At 42.7% G+C, this 14,610-nt stretch overlaps 1 protein-coding gene across 1 annotated transcript; it reads right to left on the reverse strand.

Annotated features, from left to right (window-relative positions):
• Positions 1–1,812: 1,812 nt before the first annotated feature.
• Positions 1,813–14,400, reverse strand: LOC108664535. The gene is made up of 17 exons (XM_018151137.2): positions 14,178–14,400; positions 13,067–13,481; positions 12,678–12,837; positions 12,183–12,423; positions 11,684–11,813; positions 10,521–11,352; positions 9,455–9,705; positions 9,021–9,195; positions 8,123–8,394; positions 7,572–7,683; positions 7,219–7,305; positions 6,165–6,299; positions 5,520–5,652; positions 4,862–5,003; positions 4,325–4,449; positions 3,247–3,423; positions 1,813–2,962 (listed from the first exon to the last, which is right to left on the reverse strand). The coding sequence occupies exons 1-17, from the start codon at positions 14,230–14,232 to the stop codon at positions 2,844–2,846; spliced, it is 3,561 nt and encodes a 1,186-aa protein (XP_018006626.1). The 5' UTR covers positions 14,233–14,400; the 3' UTR covers positions 1,813–2,843.
• Positions 14,401–14,610: the final 210 nt, after the last annotated feature.

Here is a 14,610-nt window from a genome sequence, read left to right on the forward strand (position 1 = left end):
CACCAAAATCTTAGGTCTGTATTTATTTATGTCATTATTTGATTCATAATTTAGAGTAGGTTGTCAGATACTTATTATTCGATTGATTCATTTTTATTGAGTAGAAATATTTTCCTTCCAGTATCGGGGACTCGTCGGGGCCACATGAAAATTTTAAATACCGCAACCACTTCATAGATTCCATCAATCTGCCAAAATTGTAAACTCCTAATTCATCCTGGATCTATATACTACAGTATACAAGAATTTGAATTCAGCTTCCTTCTACAACCGGCCCAATCAATACCAATTGAACATTTCATATCAATTTGTATAAATATCAGCTGAATTTATTATATATTTATTTGTCCGATTGTGTGAGCCAAACCTATAATTACTCACAGTTGCGTGAGGACAAACGATGTTAAAATTATCATTAATGTCTAGGTTTTTAGCTTAAAAACTACTACACTATAAAATAATTCATGCTCATTCAAATTGACGTCGGATAGAAGATGCAATAATTTTTTGAAAAAGCATATGGATGAATGAGCGAGAGAGATTTTGAAACGATCTCTCTCCTTTCTCACTCTCTCTCAATAGGAAGAATAAGAGTTTTCAACGCCCAGCTACTGTCATCAACAATGACGGCCATTTTTATTAAAGTTTGTCACCTGGAAGCGTAAAAAAGGTAGAGAAACGGGAAGACTTGTCTACACGTTGTCGGCAAACGGAACTCTTTCAAGGAAGCTGAAAAATTTGAGATGGTACGAACCCTGAGGTCATATCGATTGGCAGTGCTATAACCTGCCACCAAAGAACACACAAGTCGCCACTCAGCATATATAGCACTTAATGTAGCAGAGATTGCACTTAACTCGCCGCTTGTTGATAAAAAACGTCTAGTTCTGGTCGGAACTACGATTTGTAATGCTTGAATACCAAATTGCTACGAAGATGCTTCGATATCGCTAGCAACTTTTCCTAAGTTGTTTATTTAATTGCCCCCTTCTATTGACATCCGGCGACAAAATCACTGTCGCAGCTTAATAGGCATGGACGTTATTTTAACGATGCTGAATTTGGCACTTTTATTGAATGAACTTAGTGCGCTAAGTGGAGCAGTGAATGAGAACGAGTGCAACTTTGAGAGTGAGTGGCCATTGGGTTGTAATTATTTTTATTATTTGATTAGTCGCAATATCATGTGATTAGTGAAATAAATGTTCCCTCCTCTTGTATAGGCGGAAATATTATTATATGTGTTCTGGTACGAGTATGCTACACATTGAGATAGTATAATTTGCGATTTTATTTTCCTAACAGCAGCTCCAAACCTCAAATTACGATCACACACTAACTTAAGGTAATCGCACCAGCTGTTGAGAATCCGATAGCGGTTAGGTTTTGTACGCGGATGTCTTTAAAGCGGCTGGCCGTGAGCGGCGTTTCTTTCGTGCGCCGCCGTACTCCTGCCCGCAAAAACTTGTGTCGGACCACGCGCGCGTCTCTCCTTAGCTTTCCTCGTCAACAGTCGCTGACGAGTCAACAGTCGCTGACGAGTCAACAGTCGCTGACGAGTCAACAGTCGCTGACGAGTTGCAAAGATCAGAACGTGCACGTGTCTGAGACTTAATTAATTTTCTCAATTGTCGCTCTACTATAAGAAGTCATTTCCCCCAAAAACGATGGAGTTGTTGATTATTGCGTTTGCATCTTAGTACTGAAACTGCATTGTAATATTGTGATTGTCATGTCATGATAAATCGCGGGTATTGAAAAATTAAAGAACACTATAATCCAATTGAATATATTTAGTTGAAAATACGTTGCTAGTTTAAATTTAAAGAGCAGTATTTGGGATATAAAAATGTAGAAAATCATGATCAAGATTACGAGGTTCAATAGAAATTGTGACTATGATTGGGGCATGAATTCAATAGCAGGTGGGATCGAGATAAAACAAATGGCATTACATGATTAATTTCTATCTTGCATATACCATTCAACAGCGAGTAATTATGATTCTGTGAACGATACCCTACGCTGCCTCACTAACGGGAGGTTACATGGCAAGCCTAACCGTTGAGCTGACAATCCTAGCGGATGCATGGGTACAGATAATCAAGATTATATTCCTATAATCTGCATACAGGATCAAAATTGGTAGGACTACGACGAAGCAATATCATATCATTTTGTTGCAACTGTAAGAATGACAGTATAAACAGCTCAGAAAATGGAACAGTTAAAAGTTATTATGAATGTCATGAATATTACATTTAAAAAGCTGACTGCTCAAAACAGAGGAGATGCTGCAAGGGTTGATGTCTTGTATAGCAGGTACGGAGATCAAATATAGGGGCGACGTAATTTACAAGCGTAATGGTTTAGAACTCATTTGAGTCTCGATTAACTTTAAAAGTAATCTCTCATGTGTATCGTTTATTTTGTTTCGCTCAAAAACTTAGTTCATATTTAACAGTTTTTTACCCCCAATTTTAAGGAAAAATGAGAAATCCTTTCTCATCAGAGAGAGCTTTTTAAATCATCTCAGGGCTAAAACAAGATGATAAGTTATGACTATGTCTTCTATAAGATGTAGAATAATCTGTACAATGATTGCGCAGTAGGCATATACATTTCTATACACTGCAGTATACGTTTACAATGTACATCACAAGACTCTGTAAACTGAAGCATCACGTTAACGTAACTGATTTTAACAGTTAGAATAACTGATTTTTTTTTTAATGTTATTCCATCTTGTTGACACGGAACGAAGCCGATAGTTAAGATGACCATCGATATGGTCAAACATTCCCTAGTTTAAAAGAGACTCGTAATAAGTATAATTGCATTTATTAAATTAACCTAATCCACAGCAGAAGATTAATAAACGTGAGGACAAGGGGCAGGAGAGGGGCGGGCAGGGCCACAGCACCATGGCTGGAGGAGGCACCGAAGACCGTCCACCACGGACCTGTGGGCCAAGTCGGAGAATATGATAAACTACTAAAGTAAATAAGACGCGAGCGACATAATGTCTGCAAATATCGTCAACATATGCAAGATGATGAATGTGATGAATCTAAGTGTCTTCAACCATTGATCTTTTCTTCTGAACCTGCACTTGAGTAACAGTTAATATTGACGAAAGAATACTTGAATACTGGTATCGATTATTGAACTTGGCTGTCAATGAATACCATTTTATGACAGAAATAATGAATTTGAATCCAACAAACTTGTCTAGGCATGACTCACTTTCGTTCTCCTTGGTAAGTTGATCCTCCTCGTCGAAGCCACCGCAGGATTTGTACGAGACTTTCTTCTTGCGTTTCTCGTCCAGAGGAACCCCCAGCATGCGGATGGTTGGTTCGCTGAGCACGGCCCCCGACAGCAGACGTGTGAAGTCCTGCTCCAAGTCACGCGCCTTCGGGCCTACACATCCAGAATTGTTTTATGTATTGCAAGTTTTTGGGCCTACACATTTAAAATTATTTCATACATGGCAAGTTGTACGATAATGGAGCAAATATCACATCCTTGACCTGAAAACTGATGCTCAAAAATCATTATTGATCGTTATGCATGAGGAGTGTCATCGGTGATCAATTCAGGGGTAGTCAAGCTTAGTACAAATTTGCCGCTGGTGCATATTTTCGAGCGTGCTGGCCAGACAAGAACGCATGTCAGTTAGCCAAAAGTTTTGCGATGAGTTAAATTAAGATAAGAATCAGTGTTAAAAAACAATGTTTGTGAAAATTTAGGTGCTTGTGCGTCCATGGAATCACTTTTAAAATCACGGAAACGTGGGTCATCTGAGAGTGAGGGCTGCACTAACAATACAACATCGACGTACGCTGAACAAATAAGACGGCCTCCACAGCGTCTCTTTGTTCACTGGGGGTCAATTTGCCAGGAATCTCACACACTGGGTGACGCTGGGTGAAAAACTCACCCATGAAGTGCACCAGGAAGCTCACACACTGGGTGACGCTGGGTGAACAACTCACCCATGAAGTGCACCAGGAAGCTCACACACTGGGTGACGCCTGTCTCTTATACACATCTAGATGTGTATAAGAGACAGGGGTGACGCTGGGTGAAGAACTCACCCATGAAGTGCACCAGGAAGCACACACACTGGGTGACGCTGAGTGAAAAACTCACCCATGAAGCTGTCTCTTATACACATCTAGATGTGTATAAGAGACAGGCTCACACACTGGGTGACGCTGGGTGAACAACTCACCCATGAAGTTCACGAAGCTCACACGCTGGGTGAACAACTCACCCATGAAGTGCACCAAGAAGCTCACACGCTGGGTGAACAACTCACCCATGAAGTGCACCAGGAAGCTCACACACTCGCCGTCCTCGGACTGGGTGACGGTGCTGAGGTCCATCTGCAGGTACCACTCGGGGCACGCCAGCACCTCACGCATGGTGTTCATGAAGCTTATTCTGGGGGAACAGCAGTGTTGAGTAGTAGCATGATATAGTGACAGTAGTGTTGAGTAGTAGCATGATATAGTGACAGTAGTATTATTCTCAACGAATATTTCAGCGTTATGACTTAATTCACGTGCTACGAAGCACTCAGCGTTATGACTTAATATTATATGAATCACTTAGCGTTATGACTTCATATACTCTGAGCGTTATAACGTTGTGTACGTGGCGTATAACGTTATGTACATGGCGTATAACATTATGTACATGGCGTATAACGTTATGTACGTGGCGTATAACGTTATGTACGTGGCGTATAACGTTATGTACATGGCGTATAACATTATGTACATGGCGTATAACGTTATGTACGTGGCGTATAACGTTATGTACAACGCTCGTCAGCAAAGCACGTGACACTGACGGGGAGAAGCGCGGCGTCTTCCTGACGTTGGCCCACTTGACGATGTCGTCGTCAGGTTCGATGTTGGCGCAGGCGTAGCGCTCGACGCGCCCGCGCTCGTTGTGGATCACGATAGACCTGCGCATGGCGCTCTGCTCGCCCGCTGCGCGCATGACAAGTCTTACTTACTATAATCATTAACTTAATTTTGCAAATAAACCAATGAACAACTTCATGTATTGGAGAAAATTATTTTTTTGTCGTTAAATTAAGGTATTAGATATTAAAATAGAGTTTTTTGAGATACAATGTAAAATATATTCGATATTTAGTGAAAGTTTACTTATCTAAATACTATTGATTCAAAATCGAAAAGAGGGAAGAAATTTAAAAGGAATAAAATAATTGAGAGCAATTAATTCAGACTGTGATGTATGACGCAGTGATTAAATAAGGCTATTTATAATGTATGAAATAACGGTAATCATTAAATAAGGCTATGAATGATATATGAACTACCCATTAACACATATCGAATGCTCAACTCGTGTCGTATTTGTGACTCTGAATTGTTAGGATTATATTCATATGGTTAAATAAATTCAAGAGAATATTATTATATTTTAGTTATATAGTCTATTTCATGTAATTTAGATTGACACGCGTGAGGGGCACCCACCGAGGGGGAGGTTGCTGTCTACGAAGACCTGCTTCTTGTCCCCCAGATCTATGGTCCCCAGGCGCCCTGACAAGTCCCCCACCTCGCACCTCAGGGGGAACTCGGGGGTACATTCCTTGTCGTAGAACTCCACCTGAACACAGCACAAGAAACAGTCGTAGAACTCCACCTGAACATAGCACAAGGAACAGTCGTAGAACTCCACCTGAACATAGCACAGGGAACAGTCGTAGAACTCCACCTGAACACAGCACAAGGAACACTGTGGACAATGAGCAGGAACAGGAGATGACGCCGTGCAACTATTGCATAAAATAAAAGTATATTAAGTATTACTAAGCATAACTCTAGTGGCAGAGAGGGTTCAAAATATCACAAAAACATGACGTTAGAATATTTTTACTTCTGTGCCCTCAGCAACTTGAAAGCGATATCAAACCTCAGATGATGGATTAATCATTGTTCTATTAAACCATGCAAAATTGATGATAATTTAGAAATAAAATAATAATAAAAAGAGCAAAATCTGGAGAAGCTGACACCGTTTGGCTGGGCGCTGTGAATGAGGTAATGGTTTGTTGTTTTTTTATGATAGTTTATAAAATAAATAAATTAAAAATAGGACGAAAATATGTAGAGGCTGACCGCGTTGGGCTGGGCAAGGTGGATGAGGTAAGGGTTCCAGCGGTAGCCGCCCGCCACGCAGCGGCTCTGGAAGAACTTCACCGACGCGTCGACGCTCACAGGGTTCACGTACACCGACCAGTTGTGGCCCCGCGTCTGCAGGATAACAAACTTCCAGTAATATTATGTAGAATTCAATGAAAATACATCATAATATAATATCTAGTATTTTATGAAATTACATCATAGTAACATGTAGAGTTACATGAAATTACATCATAATATCTTAAATTACATGAAATTATATCATAATATGTAGAATTACATCATCATCCTTAAAAACATGGAGAAAAAATATTCAGCAGAAAACAAGACAAATCGAGCGATACACGTACTGCGCGTTACATCGGCCAAGCAAAACGAGCCAGCACATCAGGGCGCTTGAAGCAGAAAAATTTGGAATTTAAAGGGGTTCATAAACTCAGAAGTACAGAAAAGCAAGTTTTAATTAAACTTTCTCATGCTCAATAAATAAATGACTATGCTGAACAAACGAATAAAGTGAATGAGGTATGGAGCGTACAATAAAATATCTACTTAATAAAAACACTTCGAACATTTCTCTATAAAGCTTAAAGTTTCATAGAGAAATGTGTACATATATATTCCGGATCGTCCGATTCTGCTCCACCACTACAAACAACAAGAAAAAGCAACATCATCATACAGTAGCTGGTACAACTGTGGGCATCGGATGACACAACGAATGGCATCAGCTGACCCAACTGAGGACGTCAGCTGCCTAACTAAGAGCTTTATGTTCCACTCCTCGGAAGTGTAACACAGATGCCCCGCAGTTATGTTCTACTGCCCCCTCCTCGGGACCGTGGCCGTGGACAGCCTGCCTACTGAGGGAGAAATAATAAGGCAGCGATGCATCGTGGCCTGCGGCTGCTTTAGTATTTCACAAAGGCAGTCGGCCTTACTAAGGCAGTCCACGTCCGCCTTAGTAAGGCGGACGAGGCCTGGGGCTGCTACGTCCAAGATGCGTACCAAGATCCTCGTTCGCACGTACCAAGTTTCTGTTGTTGACGCCAGGGTGCCGGAGCGACACCTCGATGAACGTCTCCCCAAAGGAACCGTCGTGGTAGATGAGCTGCCTCTGTACAAATATATTCTATTTATATACAGATTAATAAGGTTTATGGTGGTTGTATTGATGCGTTGACTTCTGTGAGTTAATGTTCATGTTATATTAATTAAAACTATTTGCAAAATATTCTCGAAATCACGGATATGAATTTAATAGTTTATCATTTCCAAGACTAGCATCAATCAATGCAAAACAAAAATCGATAACGAGTCAGAAGTCAATCAGCAAGAGACCCGGATGAGACCATGACCATATTAAGCCTCCACGTATCCCACCATCCTGATGTAGCCCCAGGCGTAGCCCTGAGGGTGGTGGAAGGAGGCGATGGCCGACACTTGCGTGGCTTCTGAAGGTGCGTAGCCCCACACGATGTTGCCGCAGAACCACCTGTGTCATATTCTGTTACTACCTGTGCGTTATATCACTACATGTGCGTTATATTACTACGTGTGCGTTATTTTGTTACCTCAGTGTGTTATGTTGTTATACACGTTTTAGTCACAGAATGGCTCCTGTGTGATATTTATTAGGCAAGTTCTGATGTCGCCAGTACGGTTAGTAAAGCTCCGGAATAATATTAGATTGTGTTTAAATATCTCAATTCGTACGTATTTGCAGGAATGACTGCATCGGTAATGTATAATTTACTGGGCAATTTAAAAGTTCACTGAAAGGGCCGAGCCCACCATTTATTCCACAATGGGATATGAACAAATTATTTGCTTGGAACTTAAATACGAACATCAACAATTACGGTTCCATGTTATAATTAAGAATTTGCACGATGCCTTTAACAAGATATACGAGGCCTTTAACGATATAGTACCTGAAGTCGTCCTCGGCCTTGTGTATGACCACCGACCGCCCCATGATGGACGTGTGGCCGAAGAGCGGCAAGTTGGTGTCGTTGTAGAAGCCTTTGGTGCTGAAGGCGCCGTCCAGGGTGCCGTACTTGCCACTCAGGTCCCCCAGCTCGTAAAGGTCGTGGGTGCCGGTGCCTGGGGGAGGGGAGTCCTTGGCCACCACCCCCAGCGGGTTGAAGTGACCGTACACCGCAGACCCCGCGCACGGGAACTCCAACTCTTGCTCCACCCGCACCTGCAGAGTGCTGCTCACTTAGCCACTCATTTGAAAGTAAAATAATAACTGAATTGTGTCAGGAATATAAATCTTCATCGACCTTCATATCAATAAATAACGATGAGAAGTTTTAATGGCCGTAGAAATTTACAAATGTCATTATAAAGATAGAATTATTGATCACGGTTTATGATGTAAAGGGAATAGTGAATTGGTAAAAAATCCATAGGAATATCAAAATTTATGAAGACGAGATGCTATGAAAAATAAGGAAAATGTTGTTCAAATGGTCAAGCTTCCTCTAAACGCACTAACCAAGCATGCACTCATCATGCAGTCACCCACAACGCTATAACTCACCCACAACGCCCTAACTCACCCACAACGCCCTAACTCACCCACAACGCTCTAACTCACCCACCACGCTCTAACTCACCACAACGCTCTAACTCACCCACAACGCTCTAACTCACCCACAACGCTCTAACTCACCCACAACGCTCTAACTCACCCACAACGCCCTAACTCACCCACAACGCTCTAACTCACCCACCACGCCCTAACTCACCCACAACGCTCTAACTCACCCACAACACTCTAACTCACCCACAACGCTCCAACTCACCCACAACGCTCCAACTCACCATGTGCACGTGGTATTTCTTGGCGAGTCCCTGGAGGCCGCTGAGGTTGACCTCGGTGTTGGTGATGTCGTACGGCGTCTCCTGGATGAACTCTATCTTACCCTGCAGGTTGCCCACGCCGGGCGTCGACGACCACGCGTTCACCACGCCCTTGTGTCGGTACCGTCGGAACACTCTGGTGGCATTCGTCAGCAACGCATTAATTATTATCCTATCAGTGGAAGATTCTCTCTGGTAATGATCAAACCTTAAAAAATGTGCACTGTCAGGAAACGTGATTCTTATCTATGCGCAAACTGTGGATATACCTGTTAAATTACACACTAGTGGAAGAATTGGATGGTGAGACCATTACAAGATTACACATCACGATGTCTAATCGAAAAACTACACAAATACGGGCTCGATTTATCACTCGAATATGAGGGACTTACTTGGTGCAGGCCATGCGCTGCCCCCGATGTTCGGGCGCGTGTTTATCACTGATGACGATGGAGTGGCCGATGATGGAGAAGCGGCCTTGCAGCGGCAGGTTGGTGTCCGTCAAGACGAGTCTCGACACGTCCGCCCGCTGGATGGTCCCCGCCAGCTGTAGGGGGCCGTTGCGCCCCACCAGGTCACCCAACTCGCACTTCTCCGCCATGTCGGGCCCGCAGTCTTCGTACGCCTTCGCCGCCACCGACACCTGCGGGCAGGGGGGAATAATGGCGCTGAATATGATGAACGATACAATTCGATTAATGCTAACAAGCTGACATCATCTAAATGATGCTAACATACACAAATTATATTATCAATGTACAAATAATAGTATTAGTTTCTCAAAGCTAATCCCTACAAATCTAGTTATTTTTCTTCGTTTCGTGAACATATAATCGGTTCTATTTGTTGCGAAAATAGCTCGTTTGCCGGTAACCGATAACAATTAACATACAGTGAACAGAAGTTATATGGGTCCACTTTACCAGAGACTAAATTAGAGTAGAGAGTTGATGCCATTGATTATTACATAAATCGATTATTTTGGTATTCATCCATGAATATGAACAGAATCATTGACGGATAAAGACGCTAATTATATACAATCAATTTTGCACTCCAGTATTTACAATGAATCTCGAATTAAACGCCAAAAATGATATCAAGTCTTGTCTTCCTGGTTTTCATAGTAGGAGACAAACATTAGGCCTACATAACAGTCGTGTCTGAGCAGCTCATTTCAAGATGTATAAAACGAAAATAATTTCGTTTTATTCGCAATGTGCATTTAATGCAGTACAACAGCGAAGAGCCCGCATCGCAGCTCAACTCTATGACGGTAGTTCAAAAACGGTGATACTGAACGACTTAAAAGATCCTACCGTCTTCATAATTCGGACTATGATCCCACTCAGATAATCGATTAAGTTTACATTTGACAGGCCGGGTGTACTTTTTGCACCAGGAATGTTGACATAGTATAATTTTCAAAAGTTGGCTGCGGTTGAGAAGGGTACTGACGTGGTAAGGGTTGAAGCGAGGACCAGCAGACACACATCGACCCGTCCAGTTGTAGAAGTCCCGACCCGGCGGGTCCTTGTGGATGCGGAACTCGTGTTCCCCCGTCGTGTTGTGGTTGCCGTCTGAGTACACGAGAGGCCCCACGAACAGAGTCGTGTCCTCGAAGGGATCCTCGGCGTCCTGTTCCATCATGATCTCGCCCACGATGGGATATCTGAAGACCACCGCAGCACGAATCACGGGGCGCCTGCTGCGTAAATTGCCACAAACCCATGTCGAGTTGTCGGATTTCTTGATGACGATAGACCGACCCACCACCGACCTGGGCCCGAATATCGGCAAATTATAATCAGTTACTGTGGCCTCTAAGTTCTCAACCTGAGTTAAGAGGCCATGTTTACCACTCAGGTCGCCCACCCCGTATTGGTCATGGGTCCCAAGACCGGGCTTCGGTTCAGACCCTGGCTGCACTTTATAGGGGTTATATTGAGCCAGAGTTTGAAGGCAAACATTGTGCCCTTTGTGTTGGGGTGCCGTGAAGGGCATTTGATGGACATGAAATTCCTCAGCGCGGCCGTTTAATCCCGCAAGACTGAGCGTCAGATCGCTTGGGGCAAAAGGAGACGCTTGTTGGATGGTTATTTTGCCCTGGACGCCATCACTGTTGAAGAGGGCGCTGACCGCCTTGACTCGCAGCCTGCGCATCTTAGCGCAGCCCCAGATGTGGTCGGGGTGAGTGACGTCCATCACGCCAATGAACACCTCGCGCGGGCCCGACAGGTCCGTTATCTGCAGGTCTGTGCTCACGTACAACTTCTTCGAAAATCGCGACCTGGTCAACGAAAATGACTTTAGTTAAGGGAAGAAGAAAGTTGTTGTTGAGAGGAGTTGCTGAGCAAGTTCTTAAATAGAGATAAAAAACAAAAGTTACAAAAAATCTCCAATAAAAATGGTATTATATTAAATGTATGGTTAGACAGCGTCGTTCGATAAGTTACTTGACTACCGGTATTGCATACTGTACATCGATAAACATTTCACTCTAACATCATAAAAAAATTCATTGATTCCTGAAAATCATAAAATCTGAGGGAAAAATGCAATTCGAAAAATTCTTCTAAAACATCGAATTGATCAACATGAAGAAATGCTCATGTATGGACCTGCGAGGTGACACCCTGAGGGTACCGTGGCGCTTGCCCAGCATGCCCTGAGGGCAGCCCTCGTCGTCACACGTCTCCTTGCCCGCAGGGTCGTACACCCTCGTCAGGTGGTTGCACGTCACCCCGTAGTCTGTCATAAGAAATAAAATTATATGTTAATACTCTCAATATTAAATTGAAATGAATACTTTCCATACATCAATAATGAAAGTAATGGAGACTTATATTTGACTGGACAACAGGTTACTTGTTTAAAGATGATGAAGGTAGTAATTAAATGAATATTTTAAAATTAACTAAACTGAGGAAGATTTATCTCCTCACGATTATTCAACTATTCTTCGATCTCAACAAAATTAAGAGGCTCGTCCGAAAACGCGCAATGCTCACCTTTAGTGAATTCTTGATGCAGGAATGTAATAATTTAATTAATTTGAGTAATTTCTTCCCGTGTTTACATTGCATTTAACGAGTTAATATGTTTAGAGTAACACGGCACCTCGAGAGTCGAGAATGTCAGTAATGTAGATGACCCAGTCGTGGTCGGAGGTCTCGGCCTCGTCGTCGATGGTGTTGAACACGTCCGAGAAGATGACCACCTGGTAGCCCGAGGTCTCCACCAGGAGGCCTGAATCTCCTGAAGGAGGGCTCTCCAGCTTCCACTGCCAGGTCCTAATCCATATGGAGCCCCCCAGAGGGATGTAAAACCTTGCTTCGTACGTCTCTTCACCTCCAACTCCCTGTGTAGTGCGCGGGCCATGAGTAATGGAAGTGCGCTGGTATAATGGCTGATGAAGTGCGCTGGTATAATGGCTGATGAAGTGCTCTGGTATAATGGTTGATGAAGTGCGCTGGTATAATGGCTGATGAAGTTCGCTGGTATAATGGCTGATGAAGTGCTCTGGTATAATGGCTAATAAATGAGAATATCTTAACATTGTTCGCCGGTTAACCCCTAAGAGATGAGAATGGAGCACGATAAGTTGTGCCTCACGTGGATGTTGGAGCACGACGTTACGCCAGGTCCCTTGAAGACGATAGAGCGACTCCACACGGAGTCCGGCCCGAAGATGGCCACGTCTTCGGTCTCGAAGACCGCAGGCCCGTCCATCGGCAGTGTGATGGAGCCCAGGCTCGAGGTCAGGTCTATTAACCTGAAATAAAAATAATAGCAGGTAATAAGAAAACCCCAGCGTAATAATCACGTAGAAAACAAAAGTTAATTTCACCAGATCGAGATTATAAATTGGATGCATGGACTCGAAATTTCCCATTATCGGACGGCATAATACAGGTTCATATGATAGATAATTGATTACTTAAAACAGTCAACTCTTTATCGTTAATGAATTGTATTTTTACACTAAAGTTACAAGAACTCACATTTTGCCAATCTGTTCTCCACCGCAGCGGTCGCTGTTGTCGTACCTAACTGGCCACTCATGCACAGCCCACTTGAGCTCCAGAGGCTCGAGGAAGGTTCGCGCTACGTCAGGCAGCTCGACCAACACCTCCAACAACGTTGCGTTTGTGCCGTCAGGGCGCTGCTTGTGCGAGAATGTGACGTTGCCACTCACTCCGCCCCAGCTGAAAGTGCTGTAAAGCATCACTAGGGGTGCCGGCAACGGCAGTGCTTCAGCATTGGCTGCTGATTGGCCATGTGTGTCAGTAATTTCTTCAGCATTGGCTTCGTCAAGAACAGGTGCGGTCGCTGCCGCACCCACGCCTGGCAGGTCAGAGTGAGATGGGTCCCTCGTGTGGTCCGTTGCACGCGTCAACCCAACCGTCCCAAATGCGCCTGAAAATATAGGCAAATCGATAACAATTCGATAGAATGAATTTATTTTCAAACAAAAAGTAACTATCAAGAGGATTTAATATAAAAGTTTAATCTACCAAATCGTAAAGTTATAAAGTGAAAGTTAAGGTTATTACCTCAGAGTAATATTGATGATTACTAACAAATTAATTTCATAAATATTTGAGTTAGTGAAAAAAGTTTGAAAAAATGTCAAAAGTTAGCAATATAATTAAAAAAACGAATTGTGAAGCAACCATTATAATAATAATGGCTAGTAATGGTTTCCAAACTTGAATTGGATCGGAGCATGAAATCCAGGTTTTACCTCATTTTAATAAAAAAGTATATGGTGTATTTTAAGTGAGCCTGTTAATTTCAGGGTACAACATGACAGCTATAAAGTCGTACAACGCGCAAGCAGCACAATAATTTTAAAACGTACAACTAGGCTACAAGCCGCAATACAGCTGACCTATGCGCCTGTAAATTCCTACCAAACATCAAGGTTACCGAGTCCCGTCTATGAAATATCGAGCAGCATCTTGAGACAATTTGTGACAATACCATCTCTGGAGCACAACACTACAAGAAAGAGACAATAGATCTCAGGGATCACGTTCGACATAAATTAACTTTAAACAAGATCACAAGGTTAGTCTGAGAAAACAATGCTACTCCACAGTCCACACTCACCAAGCACGACTAGTAAATTCAAAGTGAGCATTACTTTTACGAATAATGACATCATCTCAGATTTTCTGATATTTTTCAGAAGTAAATTTAAATATTTTGCTTTGAATTGTGACCATCCAAACTCATTCCAGAGCGTTCACATAATCACATTCTTTCTTTGACGAGGCAAATATTGCTCAAGGCTCACAGCGAGCATCGTCATTGATACACCTCCTCCTTCCGCGTCAAGACAGGCACTGATCGTTTAATTCGTTTTCTTACGCTCTGAGTGACTGAGAAGTCCGCTTTCTACAAGCAAGTGGCGCATGCATAGCGCTGCTGCGACAAATGTATCACATTTCAACATTTCAATCCCATATAAAAATCTACAATATATATTTGATTTGTAAATCAGAATTATATTGCTTATATTACGGGATTTGCCGAACTCACA

This window comes from Hyalella azteca, unplaced genomic scaffold (genome assembly GCF_000764305.2).
Source record: "Hyalella azteca isolate HAZT.00-mixed unplaced genomic scaffold, Hazt_2.0.2 contig4241, whole genome shotgun sequence".
Classification (NCBI taxonomy): domain Eukaryota; kingdom Metazoa; phylum Arthropoda; class Malacostraca; order Amphipoda; family Hyalellidae; genus Hyalella; species Hyalella azteca.